At 41.9% G+C, this 20,007-nt stretch overlaps 1 protein-coding gene across 3 annotated transcripts in view; it reads right to left on the bottom strand.

Annotated features, from left to right (window-relative positions):
* Positions 1-269: 269 nt before the first annotated feature.
* The window catches only part of LOC138947370 (uncharacterized), a 52,823-nt gene continuing 33,085 nt past the window's right edge, over positions 270-20,007 (bottom strand). For 2 of the 3 annotated variants that reach the window (XM_070318824.1, XM_070318826.1), the window contains exons 3-18: positions 13,573-13,722; positions 12,987-13,211; positions 11,732-12,006; positions 11,485-11,562; positions 11,046-11,154; positions 10,482-10,697; positions 7,785-7,880; positions 6,332-6,427; positions 5,942-6,034; positions 5,347-5,442; positions 4,054-4,149; positions 3,477-3,572; positions 2,991-3,086; positions 2,417-2,516; positions 1,733-1,849; positions 270-584 (exon numbers count right to left, since the gene is read on the bottom strand). In XM_070318824.1, the coding sequence (XP_070174925.1) occupies positions 527-584; positions 1,733-1,849; positions 2,417-2,516; positions 2,991-3,086; positions 3,477-3,572; positions 4,054-4,149; positions 5,347-5,442; positions 5,942-6,034; positions 6,332-6,427; positions 7,785-7,880; positions 10,482-10,697; positions 11,046-11,154; positions 11,485-11,562; positions 11,732-12,006; positions 12,987-13,211; positions 13,573-13,722 (1,997 nt within the window). In that variant the 3' untranslated portion in view covers positions 270-526. The remainder of the gene's footprint in view (positions 585-1,732; positions 1,850-2,416; positions 2,517-2,990; positions 3,087-3,476; positions 3,573-4,053; positions 4,150-5,346; positions 5,443-5,941; positions 6,035-6,331; positions 6,428-7,784; positions 7,881-10,481; positions 10,698-11,045; positions 11,155-11,484; positions 11,563-11,731; positions 12,007-12,986; positions 13,212-13,572; positions 13,723-20,007) is intronic. The other variant, XM_070318825.1, reaches the window with a different exon arrangement.

Genomic DNA, 20,007 nt, shown 5'->3' with positions numbered 1-20,007 from the left:
GAGAGAGAGAGAGAGAGAGAGAGAGAGAGAGAGAGAGAGAGACAGAGAGAGAGAGAGTGACACGACAGTAGCTTATTTTCACGGCTTTACAGCAACAACTACGAGCTGAAAGAATTGACATTACAGACACACAAACACACACGAAGAGACACACACACACACACACACACACACACACACACACACACACACACACACACACACACACACACACACACACACACGCACGCACACACACATACAAGTGTGTTCAAACGCAAAACAATCGATTCATAAGCTTCATAGAGCGCACACTTTTAATAACTCACTCGGTCAAGCTTAAACTTTCATCAACATTCTTTAAACATTCGCTTTAAATAAATTAACGTACCAAATATGTACAATTGCAACGTTTTAATATACAACATATCGTAATCTATAATTTTCACAGCACGGGGCGGATGTGACGTAATGAGCGACGAAAGACTGGCAGTGTGGAATTCAAAATGGCGGAGACGACACGTGACGGCCTACAAGGTCAAACAAGTCAAACACAGCGGTATGCAGTTCTGACAGAATCTCTTGAAACCGTGACGTACTTGAGTCTGCAAAATTATAAAATAATACAAATAAAAACATGCATGCCATGCTTGAACAACAAATCAGCATTATCTGGTAACCATGTACTTTGTTTTTAAATTTGTATCCTGACATGCTTCTGTCATCAATCTGTTACGGTTTGCTTTTTAATCGTATTAACTTTTAAATGTTTATTTCGTTTATATTTATTTTTTCTGTCATTACGAATTATTGTTTCGTAACAACATGACTGTATCTTAGTTGTTCCTTTTTATATTTAGTCAAGTTTTGATTTTCCCTTGACATACGTATCATTCATACCAGGGAACAGTTATACTGCTTTCATAGAACACTGCACATGTACATTGCTCGCTGATATGTATCCGGTCATATGTATAGATTGTATTATGTGCATAACAGCGATATATTTCTCAAGAAACTTATATGTTAACCAAATTCTGAGTAACTACTAAAAAGAAAGACCAAAATCACAAGAACAATTTTCTTACTGAACGTTTTGGAACATTGTGCAAACAACAGATCTACCACACGTGACAGCGTAAAGGTGAAGGGGGACATAAGTGGCACAATGTGCTTTGGATTTATGTGCAAGAACCGTCGGCAGATGAAGACATACTATTTTTTTTTTTTTTTTTACTTTTCGGATTCGCCACGATCAAATATGTCTGGATTCCGATGTGTATGTTTACAACATTTCAAAAACTCAACAAGAACCGTCGGCAGACGAAGATAATACATGTACTATTTTTATCGTTTTGACTTTTCGGATTGGACACGATCAAATCTTTTCCAATTTGTGTGATTGCAACATTTCAAAAACGCAACAATTTTGTTCGCTTACACCTCACTATCCTTTTGCACAGTTTGTGAGAATCCAGTACCTTTTGCACAGTTTGTGAGAATCCAGTACCTTTTAAGTTGAAGTTTCAGAAACCTGGGTGCTAGAACCCTGTGCTATCACAAGCTTGAAATATGTCCGATAACAAAAGATAGAATGAGTGTTTTTGTGTGTGTGTTACTAACCACCCTTCTCTCTAGTGCTTCGTCCCCTCCACACACACACACACACAAAAAACCACACCATCAATTTGGTCAAACAATTGCAATTTTTTCTTTTTTGTCAAGTTTTGTCACAAACGGACGCCATACTCACATTGTGCGAACACAGGACTTCCAGCTCCAAGGCCCACAGCGAGTCACCACCTCCTCTCTCACCGTACGTCGGTACGTCTTCTTGTACGGCACTGTGTACTGTTCGTACACACACGATCTGTGCACACACACACACAAGAAGAATGGTTATTTTCCATGGTAAGCAGGATTTGACATCACAGGGAGTGATCACAGATAACACTAAAAGTGTATACCCCGGTTTTGATTTTCATTGTTAACTTCTGTTAACCCGTGTTAACAGATTCTTACAATTTGTCTTACCTGTAGCCTCTTGTTCCATATCGCAGACTTGTTAGAATTATTTTTTTCTCTGGTGCCTGCCGGCGCAAAATGACATTCTTGCATCACTATAGTGATTGTGATTTGTTTTTTTACAATTGTATTTATTTTGTAAGCTTATCATATATTAAAATGTTGACGCTGCGCTTTTTTGTCAATGGTAATTGCTAGCACAGTGTCGATTTACTATACCCAAACTGTTACCCGGCATAAACACAAAAGCAACTACGCCAATCTTGTTTTTCAATAAAATCCCAACGTGTATAATTCCCTTGCTTGATTTGTTACACCAGAGTTGAAACTTTTGTTTTTATTCGAGAATTGACAGTGTCATCATCCCTCATACATCCAATACATCTTTAAAATAAACAAAAAACAATCATACCTTCGTTCACAGCGACGACCATGAAAACCTTTAGGACATCGGCAACGGTTTTTGTGACGTCGGCACCGACCTCCATTCAGACATGTCAGGTTACACTTCTCTGCAAATATGGAAAGAAACAATAAATATCTATCGTACAAGAGTTTACTTGTTTTTTTTCTTCTTGTTTTATTACTTTACTTATATCCACATCTGTTCTTAGTTTAATGATTTTGCCTGAAAGAATGTACAGCTTTTCTGTCAAAACCTCTGAGAGAAAAATATCAGGTATAAAAAAGTAGTCTTAAAATGGAGTTACATTTACACATTTTTATACAAGAAAAACTAAAATAAAATGAACAGAACTGAAGGGAGTGGGGTGAGGCAAGGGGAGAAGCAGGGAGTGGGAGTGAGGGGAGGGGGGGGGGGTGCATCGCGGTGGTGACGTTGGTGGCGGTGATACAAGCAGCGGTGATCCCGATATCGATGATGAAACTGATAACGAGCAACACTACGATAATGGTGACAGCGGTGAAAGTAAAAAGGTAGAACATGATGTTTAAACAAAAGACAATGTCAACTATAGAGAACTCACCTTTCTGGCAGTAACGACCAAAGAAGCCTGGTCTACACAGGCATTTCCCACCGGAGCCGCAGCGACCACCGTTCACACATTTCTTGTTGCATGTATCTGCAACACACAGAGTAAAACAAACATTAGTTGTGATGTCTCCTTTTCCGTTCAGGCAAGATACAGCTATCACTGCAGTTTAGTCTTTGTAATAATTGAAAAAATAGCTTCACATGGAATACAATCTCCCCCTCCAATACCCAGTTAAACAAGGTGGGTAAGGGGGATCAGTTTGATTTAAAGAATGATCAGGTGCAATAGAAGACGAAGAAGTTTTGTTTAAAAAATGTTCAGGCACAAGTGAACAGACAAAGAAAAAGAACGAAGAATCAAGAAAGAAGCCACGTTGTACAGAGAATAAAACAAGTGCAAAAGCTACAGAATAAATGATAGCAGATTAAAATATCACGGCGCACACGTTTTCAAAATGAGAGGAAAAGAAACACTTACATTTTTGACATCTCGGTCCCAGGAGGCCAGGAGGACACAGACAGATGCCTGGCGCGATGCATTTTCCGCCATTTTTACAGCTGGGTCGACAGCGGGCTGGAATAAAACAAACAAACACGCATGATACATTTATTGTAAGCATTAATTAATTCCTGATTCACAGGGCAACATTCACAAAAATCTAATTCAGAAACGCCTTTTTTTGTGGTCTGAAGTGCGTTCCTGTAAGTGCAGACTTTCCTTGTATGTCACAGTTATTGTGTTACATCGCTCAATACATACACTTTACATACATATATCTTGTTTCTAAAAAAAACAGGGCACAAAAGCAGCAAATAAAGCAGTTGTGTTGAAGTTGATTCTCGGTTTTCTCGAAAATCAGAACCTCTGATGAGATTTTGTGTGTGTGTGTGTGTGTGCTGGAACATTGTATTTAGGGTCAGAAGTAGGCTATTATCCTGCAGTGGTGTATACTACTTCCAGCACCAACACAAAAAACAAACCAATACGGCAAAAAAGGGAATATAACGAAGCGCCAAACACACAAACTTGTCAATGTGAAAACGTTAGCTCTTACCTCTTTGACACTGCCTCCCTCGGTAACCAGAGGGACACGTGCAGCGATTGGGCGAGACACACCTCCCTCCGTTGGAACAGCCTCTTCTGCACAACGCTACAGATGGAACGAAAACAGAACATTGTTATGAGTATGAGAGTCGTTTGTTCGTTTTTATGCTTCTAATTTTCATATGTGCCAGGAAACGTGTTCAGTGCATAACCCTCACTTATTGTTCCAGTTACATTTAGAGCGCTTAGGCCAACAACAACAAAAGTCTGTTTACGGTAACATTGGCGACAACAAAAAAATAGGGTCGGTAGGTCGGGATTTTAAATTTTATTTAAATTTTTTTTTCTCCAAAAAAACATATTTTTAAGTTATTTTGCCAAAAAACAAAGACTTTTTTTTTTCTTCCCCAAATGCCAAAAAAAGTCTAGGGTCGCGCGAAAAAATAGGGTCGGTCGGGATACCGTAAACAGACTTTTTGTTTTTTGCCTCATCCGAAACCGATAGATTGCTAACGTTCCGAAATCAATAATCAAATGACAAGAAAGGTTCAGTTTAGGCCTAAAAAAAATAGGTGTGGTTACGGTAACCCGACCTACCCTATTTTTAGGGGCCGACCCTATAACTTTTTATTACATTTGTCACCACAAAAAAAAAAGGAAAACAAGAAAACGAGTGCATAAAACGCAATGAAAGCGAAAGCGCTCGAGTCGTCATGCAGTTCAAAATTGTTCAAAAGAATATCCATAGTCGCACACTTATTTCCCTGTCAAGTAGGTTTAATTTGTATACATTAGGAAAAAAGTTTAAAAAAAAAAGAAAAGTGATTGCCTACCTTCCTACCCTATTTTTTGTGTGGCTATGTTACCTTAACCACACCTATTTTTGGGGGGGCCTTATGGAACGTTTAATTTTGGACAAAACAAAATACTCACAAGAACTTCGACCTGCCGGCCTTTAAAAGTGGACAAAGAAGATACCTAACAAACAAAAATCGATCATAACTGATACTTTGACTAAATATAGCCTCTCGACTAAGGATCTAAGGATGTAAGGATGGAACAGGAACACTGAGACCAAGGTCACCATGAAAGCACTGAGCATGAAGGGTCACAAGAGCCGAGACCATTTTTATTTTTGCGAAATCCACATTATGAATCTGGCTGTACGATGCTTTGGCACTGAATTTTCGTGAAAAACACTTCGCGAAGTCGACTTCGGGTTCCATTAGGGATGGCCTTCGTTTTATCTTTGAATTGTTACAGCTTCCAAAATAGATGCGCACACACAAAAAGATCAACTCACGTGTCTGACAGTATCGTCCAGTGTAGCCCTTGGTACAACGGCACTGGTCGTGACGCACACACTGGCCCCCGTTGTGACACTCCTTTCGGCAGTACGCTGACGTCACAAGAAGAACAAAACGTAAGTATTACGTCATCCAAACATGTTTGAAAAAAATGATATATTGAGAGTGCGGGTTGGGGGGGGGGAGATGTAGAGAAGAAGGCATGGGGAAGGTTTGAGAGAGAGAGAGAGAGAGAGAGAGAGAGAGAGAGAGAGAGAGAGAGAGAGAGAGAGAGAGAGAGGAAGATAGAGAAAAAGCGAGAGAGAGAGGGAGGGAGGAATAGAGAAAGTGAGAGAAAGAGAGAGAGAGAGATGGAGAGAGAGAGAGAGAGAGAAAGAATGAAAGAGAGAGGATGGGGAGACGGATAGACTGACAAACAGACAAAGACACACACAAACAGAGAGAAAGGGAGACAGAGACAGACTGAGAAAGACAGGGACATACAGAGAGAGAAGGCCAAACAGACTGACGGACGTACGAATGAACAGACATGACTCAAGACGCAGTCACCAATGCATCAACAAGCGGATAGACAGACAAACACAAACTCACGTTGACAGTTGACGCCAGTATATCCATAAGGACAGGTACATGTGTTGGATGCTGTGCAGCGACCGCCGTTCAGACACGGGGGATTACAGCTCGCTGAAAGAGGCAAAACCACACCATGTTTAAAGCACTGACAAATCTTCAATACATAATACCATCTTATAAAATGTCAATATTTTAACAAGAAATACATCAGTCAGTCCCTTGGAATAATACTACAATGGGACGCTTTGTAGGTCACAATTTACATCCGACTCTGACCAAACTATTATCTATTTTTCATATCTTGTGATACACTTCCAATCTTGGTAAAAATAAGGATAACAAATACCGTTTATATATCAATTCAAAAGTTCTAATAACACCAACAACAGATGCCTAGTCAATACTCACGCAATTCACAGTTGATTCCCGTGTAGTTGTTTGGGCAGAGACATTTGCCCGGGGAAGAACACACTCCTCCGTTTTGACAACCAGGGGTGCATATAGCTGTTGATGAATATCATACAAGGGTATAAGAAACAGAGGAACATTAAATGGAGCACAAAAACGCCTTCAAAATCTGCCATACATCAGTGAATAAGAAATTAAACCCACTAAAAGGAACAAAAAACGCAATATCAAAACTTCTGTAATAAAAAAGAAAACTACACTCAACGGAAAGTACTTCACTGGAATAAGAACAAGTCGCGTAAGGCAAAATTACTACATTTAGTCAAGCTGTCGAACTCACGGGATGAAACTGAACGCACTGTATTTTTTCACCAAGACAGTACAGCTTCGTCAATCCCCGCGTGAAGGAAATCGCTCACCTCCCACGCGCAAAACGTAGTGATATTGACACGCCAGATTAGCGCGGTAGCGTATTGTGCTAAGCAGGAAAGTGTCTGTATTCTTGTTAACTTTCAGAGCTTGTTTTGAATACAACCTATCATATCTATATGTTTTTGGAATCAGGAAATGATAAAGAATAAGATAAAATCATTTTTGGATCATTTCTTAAACTTTAATAGTAAGACTAATTAATCTTTCTTTCTTTATTTGGTGTTTAACGTCGTTTTCAACCACGAAGGGTTATATCGCGACGGACTAATTAATCTATTTTCGTTAATTGTGATCACATTTTAAGAGTAAACATGACATATGTATATATTTTTAGATTCAGAATGTGATGAAGAATACGATGCAATCAATTTTAAATCTGTTTGCGAAAAATCGATTTTAATGACAACTTTAATGAGCAAACTCATTAATTAATTTTTAAGCCTTCAAGCTGAAATGCAATACCAAAGTCCAGGCTTCGTCGAAGATTACTTGACCAAAATTTCAACCAATTTGGTTGAAAAATGAGAGCGTGACAGTGCCGCCTCAACTTTCACGAAAAGCCGGATATGACGTCATCAAAGACATTTATAAAAAAAAATGAAAAAAACGTCTGGAGATACCATACTCAGGATCTCTCATGTCAAGTTTCACTGAAGATCGGTCCAGTAGTTTTCTCTGAATCGCTTACACACACACACACACACACACACACACACACACACACACACACACACACACACACACACACACACACACATACACATACACCCTCGTCTCGATTCCCGCCTCTACGTCAAAACATTTTGTCAAAACTTGACTAAATGTAAAAAGTAAATAAGAACATCGATTTTTGTTTTAAATACGCTGAGAGTGACGTCATAAAAGTGTGTGCTAACAAAAGGACAAACCACAAACGGACAGATAGACAGACTGACACTGACGCAAACGTGCAAACAGACACACACACACACAGACACACACACACACACACACACACACACACACACACACACACACACACCTGATTGACAGAGGTCTCCATAGTAACCAGGTAAACATCGACATTTGCCAGTATCCAGACAAGACCCTCCATTCTGACATGGTTTAGGACACGACACTGAAACAGAAAACAGTCAAATTAGTCTTCAGTTCGTGTCCTAGCTGCATTTTTGTCAATTGTTTCATGGCATGTATTTTGAATAAAATTGTGTTTAAACCGTCAAATTAGTCATCTTCACTGGGAAAAGGTTCAGAGTCAGCCACAATCAGAAACTGTCTACTTAGTGTGTGTTGAGCGGTCTGTTAAGATCAGGTAGGCGCTTGTTTTACAAATCTTGATTTGTTTACAAAAATGTATTATAACAATGGCTCGGGGGTTGCATAAACCAAGAGAACTTGTATGTGATTTACGCATGCTACATAGCCATTCGCGTGATTTGTTGTAGTTTTTCACCTCGAGAGCCTTTTTAGAGCACCAGATAAACACATTGCTGTTTTTTGAAGACTAAATTGTGTGTGTGTGTGTGGGGGGGGGGGGGGTTCTCGTCATTTACTTGGGCACAGAAGCATAATAATCATCTCGGCTTGAAGCTTACAAAGAAGCAGATAGCCATAGTACAGCTGAAACAAACGTAAAGTCAAGCAGACAAAGAACTAGAAGAAAGCTGATGCACTAGCTACTACAAAGCAACGAGGCGTTGAAGCATGACTACTACTGTACACAAAGAAAGCAAGGTAAAATTTGGCTACAAGACCGATAACAAAGAGGGGAAAGAGAACTTGTGAAGCATAATAATACCCAAACAGAGCGCAAAGCCGTATCTGCAAATTTAGGAGAAGAAAAAAAGCATTCGTTCTGTGCAGACACTACTGGAATAGGTCAATGGTAAGATAGCGCATGAGGCATGTGCTAATTTCCCAAGCAAGAATTGCACTCAAGCACTGAGACACGATCGACAGACAACTCAGGAAAACCGCAGACGAGGAAGCTCAAGCACGATTATGGTCTTGGTTACACAGTAGCCACACATCAAGCCTCACTTTCTAATAACCTAAATAAACGAAAAGGTTTAAAGCACTGCTAGTCACAGAAGTACAAAACCCAAGCAGGAATGCTGATAACTCAAGTACTGCACAATCACAGTACATGTATGAACAAACTCAGAGAAACCGCAGACAAGAAAATCCAAGCAAGGATGTGATCATGGTTGCATGCTAGCCACACTAAAGCAAAACAAAAGTATAATGCCACTGTTTATTTACAAGACAATGAGCTGACTAAAGGCACTGCCAGGACGAAAAGCGCAATTGCAAGCAGGAAATGCAGGTTAGCAAAGCGTTGCAAAACAACCACACGGGCAAGGAACGAAACACAACTAAACAGCAAACCCGCAGACAAGAAAACCCAAACAAGAATAATTATATTGGCCTTGGTGACATGGTATAGTCACACCAAGCCGCAACAAATACAACTGCTACTTTCTAATCATTGCACAATGCAGCAACAAACAAAGCCATTAAGAAGAAAGAAGCTGGTACCTAACAAATAAAAAGACGCAGACGCACTGGAAGCATTTGATGCACTACTGAACGCACCAAAGAGCAACAATAAGAGGATAATTCTCATTCAGCAAACGCAAGCAAGCACGGTTTAAAGAGCCGCCACACCAAGCAGAAACCCAACTCTACTACCACTCTCTACTTATCACACACACACAAGCAAGCACGGTTTAAAGAGCCGCCACACCAAGCAGAAACCCAACTCTACTACCACTCTCTACTTATCACACACACACAAGCAAGCACGGTTTAAAGAGCCGCCACACCAAGCAGAAACCCAACTCTACTACCACTCTCTACTTATCACACACACACAAGCAAGCACGGTTTAAAGAGCCGCCACACCAAGCAGAAACCCAACTCTACTACCACTCTCTACTTATCACACACACACAAGCAAGCACGGTTTAAAGAGCCGCCACACCAAGCAGAAACCCAACTCTACTACCACTCTCTACTTATCACACACACACAAGCAAGCACTGTTTAAAGAGCCGCCACACCAAGCAGAAACCCAACTCTACTACCACTCTCTACTTATCACACACACACAAGCAAGCACTGTTTAAAGAGCCGCCACACCAAGCAGAAACCCAACTCTACTACCACTGTCTACTTATCACACACACACAAGCAAGCACTGTTTAAAGAGCCGCCACACCAAGCAGAAACCCAACTCTACAACCACTGTCTACTTATCACACACACACAAGCAAGCACTGTTTAAAGAGCCGCCACACCAAGCAGAAACCCAACTCTACAACCACTGTCTACTTATCACACACACACAAGCAAGCACTGTTTAAAGAGCCGCCACACCAAGCAGAAACCCAACTCTACAACCACTGTCTACTTATCACACACACACAAGCAAGCACTGTTTAAAGAGCCGCCACACCAAGCAGAAACCCAACTCTACAACCACTGTCTACTTATCACACACACACAAGCAAGCACTGTTTAAAGAGCCGCCACACCAAGCAGAAACCCAACTCTACTACCACTCTCTACTTATCACACACACACAAGCAAGCACGGTTTAAAGAGCCGCCACACCAAGCAGAAACCCAACTCTACTACCACTCTCTACTTATCACACACATTTCTCTAGACCAGAGTTTTGGAAAGCATCATCTACGTCACTGCACGCAACCAGCACCTGTGCACGCTTGCACCAAACACGCGCGAACCTGCACGCGCGGTGTGTCGTTAGGGACGCAGTTCCCATGGCGACCGTTGCTACCAGCGATCTCATCTGAGCTGCCCTTGGAAACAGGGGAGTGAAGCACAGAACCTGTGCAGGATAGACTTCTCGATTGTCTCCCCTGACCGCAAGAGGCGCTGCAGGGAGACCAGGCTGACCAATCAGCGTACACTGCAACGCATACGTCACACATAATTCAAAGCTAATGGTAATACACATGTCCTGTCTCGGCCATGCACAATTAATTAATGTTCTTACACACTTACCGTTTCCAATAATGTGTTCGAAAATGAAACCATATGAACAGAAAAATGCTTTCTATTTCCCATAACAAACAAGGCAGCTGCCTAATTGTTTGTAGTACTTGCGAGTGGTTATTGTTCCTATTGCTATTGTGGTTATGGTTGTTGTTGTTGTTGTTGTTGTTGTTGTTGTTGTTGTTGCTGCTGCTCTTGTTGCTGCTGCTGGTTATATCTGTCTCACAAAACACTGTCACTCTACATCTCCCTTTACACTTACCTAAGGCAGGTCGTTGTGTTGATTTTGACATATTTTTGGGTGGTGCTCTGGTTGTGCGTTCCATCTCATGGCCAGCGTTGCTACTACTGTCGTCTTTCACAGGCCCCATCTGAAAAACAAAACCAAGTTTTGTAAAATTCCCGCTAGTACAGATTGCCTTACATCTTGGAAATTAAATTCAAGATAAAAGTCCATATATGCTGTTGAATTGAAATCCTGTTGGTATGTACACTTAATTGAAATAAGGAAGGCTCTTTTTGTTTTACCATTCTATGTTATTGTGGCAGAGAAAGAACAAATCATATTTCTACAACAAAAATGAATTACACAAGTTAATAAATGAGTTAGTAAATGAATGAAAAGCCCATTTTAATTATTGCAGAAAAAAATGAAATAATCATTATACAACTGAACAAATTGAACAAAATGTTTTACTTACGTGATCTCCGGACTGAAAGTTGCACTGACGTTCTGCCAGGCTTGGGTCTTCACTCACAATCAGCTGTTCCAGTTCTCCCTGCACAAAATATAAAACGTGAACTCTTTCTGGACGTAACGCAATTAAATTACTCGACACCCCTTTTTTTCTCTCAGTGGAGCTGAATGCTAAAATCTCCCAAATAAACTTCATATGTTTAAAATAAAAAATGACACAATAAAGATGCAGAGTAATTGTCAAGACTTACCTCAAAAGCAGGTCCAAAGTTGGCGAAATAGGGGCCAATGGATAGCATCAAGTTTCTGCCAAGAGAGTTGTTCCCCCTTTTGAGCTTTTTCTCTATCACAGTGCTGCAGTCAAAATACAGCACGACTTGTCTCCCCTGAACCCGCAGCGCAATATTGTGCCACGTGTCTTTTTCGATGATGACGTCAAACTCTACAACAGTCGCTGCTCTATTGGGATCATCCATATACTCGAAACGAAGTTTCTCGCCAAGATAGATTGCTAATCGTTGTCGACCTGAAACAAATAACCAGTTTGTTAATTAGTCCGGCTTTAAGACTGTCTGAAGACAAAAGCATTCACCCATACATCCATTTATCGGCAGCTATCCGTCCGAACCAACAATCCTTTGATCTATCCATTCAGCCAGTCGGCCAGTTAACAAACTCGTTCTGTTCAACATAATCACGCCAAGTTAACTTCAATGGAGTTCATCTAAACAATGCATTGATTTCTGTGTGTATCGAAAACAACATTCTTTTCGTGAGGCAGGTCTAACATAAGCATAGCAATATTAAGTAAGCAACCAACCAACAAACTGACACACAAACAAAACCCACAGTAAGCTTACCTGATATATCACTTAAAACCCACAGTAAGCTTACCTGATATATCACTTAAAACCCACAGTAAGCTTACCTGATATATCACTTAAAACCCACAGTAAGCTTACCTGATATATCACTTAAAACCCACAGTAAGCTTACCTGATATATCACTTAAAACCCACAGTAAGCTTACCTGATATATCACTTAAAACCCACAGTAAGCTTACCTGATATATCACTTAAAACCCACAGTAAGCTTACCTGATATATCACTTAAAACCCACAGTAAGCTTACCTGATATATCACTTAAAACCCACAGTAAGCTTACCTGATATATCACTTAAAACCCACAGTAAGCTTACCTGATATATCACTTAAAACCCACAGTAAGCTTACCTGATATATCACTTAAAACCCACAGTAAGCTTACCTGATATATCACTTAAAACCCACAGTAAGCTTACCTGATATATCACTTAAAACCCACAGTAAGCTTACCTGATATATCACTTAAAACCCACAGTAAGCTTACCTGATATATCACTTAAAACCCACAGTAAGCTTACCTGATATATCACTTAAAACCCACAGTAAGCTTACCTGATATATCACTTAAAACCCACAGTAAGCTTACCTGATATATCACTTAAAACCCACAGTAAGCTTACCTGATATATCACTTAAAACCAACATGTAACCCTCTCGTTCTGGTTTTCGTCGTGACGTCATGATGATGGAGAAATCCTGAGGAAATGACACGTCATACAGCGTGGACACTGGCAGAAACAGCTTAGCACTTGAATTGATGACGTAACCATTTTTGCGGTCCCTGCTCTGCGTCACACCAAACGGGGTCCTGGGAATTCCAAATTTGGTAAGTAGGTCGACGACATCTGTAAGTGAGACAGAACCGTTGCATGAATGTGAAAGAAATAAAGCTGAAAGGAGAATGCTGTTGCGGATTGTCACGAATGCCTAAAGTGGCCATTTCTTAGGGCGACAAATAGTAAACCCCGTATCATGAATTCAATGATTTGTTTCAAACATTTATTTAAATCCTTTTTTGAGCAACAGAACAATTTCATAAATGGTTGGTGCTCAACGAAACTTTCTTTCTGCAAAGTATAAAAGTAACTTTAAAAACCTTCCACATTTTGCATTTGATCACTCTTTGCACCAACATGTTCTTCACACACAGCTATTAAACCAATTCATGACAACATGCTTCTTGACAAACGTAACGTGTCAGCCTACCTGAGCAAGAGAAAGTGTTACAGTGTCGTGTGTCCGTCTCGCTCCCCTCGCACTGCGTGACGTTTCCGCGTGAGCACGTGCGTGTGCGTGACTGCTGTCCATCTCCGCAGCTATGATTGCACGCACTCCATTCTGACCATGGATGCCAGCCTGGAACACACAGAAATGGACATCGTCAGAAATAGAAGACTACAGAATTAAGATTTATATTACGGTAAAACATTGACACTTTGAAACATACAGACATATTAACATGGCCAGAAAGTGCAGACCAAAAAACACTGATTTCAATTTCAGTAAAACTTCGACACGGCTTAAATTTACCCCATAGGGAAAATAGACATTGTTAAAAAAAAAGGATAGCAGCATATAATGATCTTTGTATAACTATAGCTATGCCATTCAGTCAGAAAGAAAGAAAGAAAGACAGGGAGAAAGAAAGAAAGAAACAAACAAACAAACAAAGACAATAACACGGAATAACAAAAAGGCTAGCAGCTAGACAAGCAGAAAGAAAGATAAAAAACGATAAATTAGATCAGAGAACTGTTGACTTGAGACGATAAACCTGAAATGAAATCTTTCTTTTATATTTGCTTCCTAGCGGGCCCCTAACCTTTCTCTCTAGAAAGTAGAGGAGACGAACAATAGTTAAATCAACGGGACAGCAATATTTTTCTCTTTGGCGATAAAACAAGACGAACGATAATGGAATTTGTGTCACCTTTGACTTTTTGTTCAGAAAATAAAGAACATAAACATGAATAAAGTCAACGTGTCCGCAAACGTTTCTTTAGGGCAGACATTGGAGATGAACGATAATGAAATTAACGAGACAAGGAAAGGCACGGACTGAAGTAAAGCGACACCCGCGCTCAAACAAAACGCTGTCCTTTCTCCATTACTCGCGGCATACGCTGCCGACATGTTCCCAGCGAGGGGCAGTAACTCGAGCCCAGGGTGTTAAGACACAAAAAGCGGCGTCGAGTGTCTTCCCCTTTCAGGTTCCAAAATGGCCCCTTCTGCACCTCGCCTTGTTGTTCCAACAAGGGGATTAAGCCCTTTCTTTCCTTCCTTGTGAAGTGTGCGTGCCGTGTTTCGGGGTAAAACAGATTTCACGACGGTCCAGTTCTATTTCTCCGCTAAATGCTTTGATGGCCAGTGATATCTGAGCCCCTGGATTGGACTTTGGAGTCGTCTCGGTCACCAAATCTCGTCAGTGGCGAGAAAAGGCGTGAGAGTTTACGATTGTTCAGGGGAGTGACCGGCCTCTTCAGGAGCAGTTTGTCGTACGAACATGTGCTGACTTTCAGTGTTTTAAGACATGAATTAATTCATTACAAAATTCCTACTCTGCACAAAAAGCAGTCAGACTTTTGTTTGTTTGTTTGCTAAACGCCCAGCCGACCACGAAGGGCCATAATTATCAGGGCGGTGCTGCTTTGACATATAACGTGCGCCACACACAAGACAGAAGTCGCAGCACAGGCTTCATGTCTCACCCAGTCACATTATTCTGACACCGGACCAACCAGTCCTAGCACTAACCCCATAATGCCAGACGCCAGGCGGAGCAGCCACCGCTAGATTGCCAATTTTAAAGTCTCAGGTATGACCCGGCCGGGGTTTGAACCCACGACCTCCCGATCACGGGGCGGACGCCTTACCACTAGGCCAACCGTGCCGGTAGCAGTCAGACTGATGATGTGTGTCCATGTAAAAGACAAGACCATTTTCGTCCAAACGTTGTGTGTTCAAGAAGCAGGGAATCAGCGTCTTTGACACAGAAGTCTGTTCAGTGTTACTTTGGAAGACATTTTTTTTAAGAGACAATGCACCATTGTGGCTGTTCGTATACGCTCGAGAGATACTTAAGGTCAGATATGTGTATGGTGACCGGAAAGAGAAAACAGTGTGTTTGGACCCTGGGTAAAACAAACATGTCCACTCCCACTAACACCTCTAGTGTGATCGCACGCTTCCATAGACGCATAAGTGGACACACAATGTCGGACAGGTCAGGCAGGCAGTCAAACAGATAGACAGCCCTAGGAGACAATTATCATTTTGTATTCGTGTGGTGACCACATTTACCCCAGGATAAACGCACCTCTTCAGCACATTTACGCACCGCCTCCTGCAGACAGCAAGCAGAGACAAACGACGATGAGACAAACACACATGCAGACACGAGCTGAGAGACAAACTAGTGTTATGCAGACACATTTCAACAAACAAAACACATGTATCCCTTTGGTTTAAACAAAATGTTATTCAAATTACATGACATGTTGCAAATAGCAGTCTACAATTAGGACACGAACTCAAGCAAAAAAGCTTATATTAGGTGACCAAAACATCACAATATTACACAAGTCGCTTTACACTGTATCCCTGTACTAACCCTACCTCACCCCTCTCCCTCCTTAGGCTTCATCCTACACCCCCCCCCTCACACACACACACACACTCACACTCACACATTCTCCTTCCTCTCAGACTCTATTTGAAACTGAGAGACAGATAAAAGCACAATGACTTGAACAGAGTATGCCACACGGTGGGCAAGACACAAAGGTTTCCATCATGTCTCAGTTGAACGTCTCCGTTCTGTTTGAATCGTCTCCCTACCACAGTCGCACGCGTGTGTGTCAGAGGTCAAAGGCCAACAGGTGTGGCAAATAAGCAGCGGTGTTCCTCACACCTGTTTACTGAGAACATTTGTCGAGGTCTGTCATTGACAGTAATCGGTATAATACTGCAAGCTTTGACAAAATCTTAAATTATCTGTGAACAAAATGTTTTATTTGATATGAAATAAAAACAAAACCAACAGCAGCTTCTTTGTCTTTTATTTAACAAATTCCTGACATTATATAGTGAATTGCATTTGTTCAGTTAACCAGGCTCATTTATCTTTCTTCACGAAATATATAATGATGTGTTTAAGTTACCCGAAGTGTGCCAGTATGTCCACATGGCTAATGCTGTTAAAAGATGTGTCATCGGGCATACATGTACATTTTTCATCCTCGAAAACACATTTCGAATACACATAACATAAACACGAATAACTGAATAAACCATCTACTCTTCACGCGAAGGCCCATTTACCGCAATAACTCACCCGCAAAGTAGATATCCATGTAAAAGAATTGTATGTGTGCCCTTGCTCACATCCTAGGTCATAAAACTCGCATAAAAACGTTCGTCTTGAAAAGTAGCAACATCTCATTTATGCTGCTAGAACCTCAATGAAAACGTGGAGTCTTCCTCGGGTATGGCACCCCGCTGCTGAGGATTATTGTTCACCCATTCAGACCCTTGGTAATTTATTGCACGTATGGCTCTTGGGAGAATGGAAGTGATGGGGTGGAAGGTAATGTGGTCTGCCACCCGGGGTACAAGATACCCTGACTCAACACACGACACCCACAAAGGTGTTACAATAGATATTTGAGAAATGAGGCAGAGGAAGAAAAATGAGGCGGAGAGGGGTAGGAGGCGGAGAGGGGTAGGAGGCGGAGAGGGGTAGGAGGCCGGAGATGAAGGAAGAGGGGGTGGTTGTGGTGGTGGTGGTGTGGGAGGGGGGGTAGAGATAGAAAGGGCAGGTGTGTGTGTGTGTGTGTTTGTGTGTGTGTGTGTGTTTGTGTGTGTGTGTTTGTGTGTGTGTGTGTTTGTGTGTGTGTGTGTTTGTGTGTGTGTGTGTGTTTGTGTGTGTGTGTGTGTGGTGTGTGTGTATGTGAGTGTGTGTGTGCGAGTGTGTGTGTGTGTGTGTGTGAGAGAGATAGATAGATAGATAGATAGATAGAGAGAGAGAGAGAGAGAGAGAGAGAGAGAGAGAGAGAGAGAGAGAGAGAGAGAGAGAGAGAGAGAGAGAGTGAGGGAGGGAGTGAGGGAGGGAGAAAGTGGTTTTGTATGTTTTTGAGAGAGAACAAAACACCCAAACAAGAAATCGAACCAACCCACATCCACCAATTCTCTACTTTTAGATGAAGACACTTCCTCCTCAGTTAACGATCCCTTCACCCCCACAAAAAGAACAGCGGTTCAGCCATCCAGAACAGAATTACGCATTCCGCAGTCCTTCAGATTCATCCGCGCGTGAAAATAGTTCCACGCCTCCCCTACTCCCAACACAAAGATAGTGTACTTAAAAGGACACTTCACCGTCAACGGTTTAGTGCATTCGATGAGTGTACTGCCGCTCTTGGTTCGCTGATCAAAAGCAAAAAGGCACATTAGAAACTTCACAAGTAATGTTTATAAGGATGGACAAAATGCTTGCAGTAAGTACTGTGCAGGTGCAATGAACAGGTGTTGCTAATTGCATACATGTTTATATTGCGAGATATTTTGAGGACTGATTGTGAGAACCGTATTCATGTAATACAAGGCGAGAACGAAATCAGTTAATAGACAGAGAAGACTAACTTGCAGACAAACACACTTGTGACTAGTAAGGATCACTTGTTTAAGGTAGCAAGACAGATTAACATTTTCAAAAGCTTGCCTGTCAACAAGACAGACATACGGACAGACATATAAACAGACGGACAAACATGCCACATGAGGCTGCTCCGCTTGGCGTCTGGCAATATGGGGTTAGTGCTAGGACTGGTTGGTCCGGTGTCAGAATAATGTGACTGGGTGAGACATGAAGCCTGTGGTGCGACTTCTGTCTTGTGTGGGGCGCACGTTATATGTCAAAGCAGCAGCGCCCTGATATGGCCCTTCGTGGTCGGCTGGGCGTTAAGCAAACAAACAAACAAACAAATGCCACATGATGCCGAACAAGAACAGTCATCAGTACACACTGATTTATCATAACGTGTGGATACACATGTGAAAAGGCGAGAGAGGGAGAGAGAGAGAGAGAGAGAGAGAGAGAGAGAGAGAGAGAGAGAGAGAGAGAGGAGAGAGAGAGAGAGAGAGAGCTAGAGAGAAAGAGAGAGAGAGGAGAGAGAGAGAGAGAGAGAGGGAGAGAGAGAGAGAGAGAGAGAGAGAGAGAGAGAGAGAGAGAGAGAGAGAGAGAGAGAGAGAGAGAGAGAGAGAGAGAGAGAGAGAGAGAGAGAGACAAAACAAAGAGAAATAGGGAGGGGAGAGGTACCGTAACCCATGTCAAAAAGAGTTAGTGAAACCAAAGATCTAATCTTCTTACTTTTACCTAATTCATCACTGTTCAATAAACGCAAAGTAAAGAACGAATAATAGATAAAGATCCAACATGGCTAAATATCAAAGAAGGCCATTTAAGAAAAGTGCCAAATAAGGATCACAACTGAAACCGTATGCCAACAAGTCAAACATACCAGTTCTCGCTTAATCCCTACACTCGAGATTTCCGCGTTATCTTGATTGCTCTTCACACGTTGCTCGCGTTGTGTGTAATGGGACACTAAACAACAAGTTGTCGCGTTCGGATCTTGGCCTACAGTTTTGTTAAAGCTGTAGACAACTATAGTTTACCTCCCCGACCTGATCCCAGCTCATACTCTTTTGTGTGTGTGTGTGTGAGTGTGTGAGTGTGTGTGTGTGTGTGTGTTTGTGTGTGTGCGCGTGTTTGTGTGTGTGTGTGTTCGTGTGTGTGTGTGCGTGTTTGTGTGTGTGTGTGTTTATGTGTGTGTTTGTGTGTGAGTGTGTGTGTGTGTGTGTGTGTGTTTGAGTTTGTGTTTATGTATGTGTGTGTGTGTGTGTGTGTGTGGGGGGGTATATGTACTTCCGGTTCGAGTTTTAGCTCCCTCGGTCCAAAACCGGTTGATGCAGAATGGTTTATTTAGTTCATTCATGCTTCTAATTATTCCCCTTTCTTCCTCCAGTTCTAAAGCAACCGTGAGAACGAAGGTACCCGCTTTCTCCTCCGTAATCTCCGCCTGTCAGGACCAATATCGTTCCGCTGCCCACCCCGGGTGGAAACTTTTCATTCATCTCATTTTCTCCAATCAACGCACACTACGCATACTTTCTCTGTCTCTCTCACTCTCTCTATTTCACTCCCTCCACCCTCTCTCTCTGTCTCTCTCTCTCCTTTTTTGTCTCTCCCTCTTTCTCTCTCTCCCCCTCCCTCTCTCCCGCTCCCTCTCTGTCTCTCTCTCTGTGTCTCTCTCTCTTACCTCTCTTCTCTCTCTCTCTCTCTTTCTCTGTCTGTCTCTCTTACCTCTCTTCTCTCTCTCTCTCTCTCTCTTTCTCTCTCTCTCTCTCTCTCTCTCTCTCTCTCTCTCTCTTCTCTCTTCGCCTGCGGCCGACCTCCACAACGCACCATTTTTTGCTCAATGTACGCCCCCAGATATTTGTTAAGCGGGTGGATTCTGATGTTATCTGCCACCCGTAATTTCTACCCTTGCCTTGCCTGCCTTTTGGGGGGCACCTAGGCTTGAACATTGTCGCTGATAGTTATCAGAGGTAGCGACGTGGTTACACTGACACACCTTGTCA

The sequence above is a fragment of the Littorina saxatilis genome, linkage group LG14, assembly GCF_037325665.1.
Source record: "Littorina saxatilis isolate snail1 linkage group LG14, US_GU_Lsax_2.0, whole genome shotgun sequence".
NCBI classification, from domain to species: Eukaryota; Metazoa; Mollusca; class Gastropoda; order Littorinimorpha; family Littorinidae; genus Littorina; species Littorina saxatilis.
The sequence above is the reverse complement of the archived record's forward strand: the minus strand, read 5'-3'. Positions and strand labels throughout refer to the sequence as shown.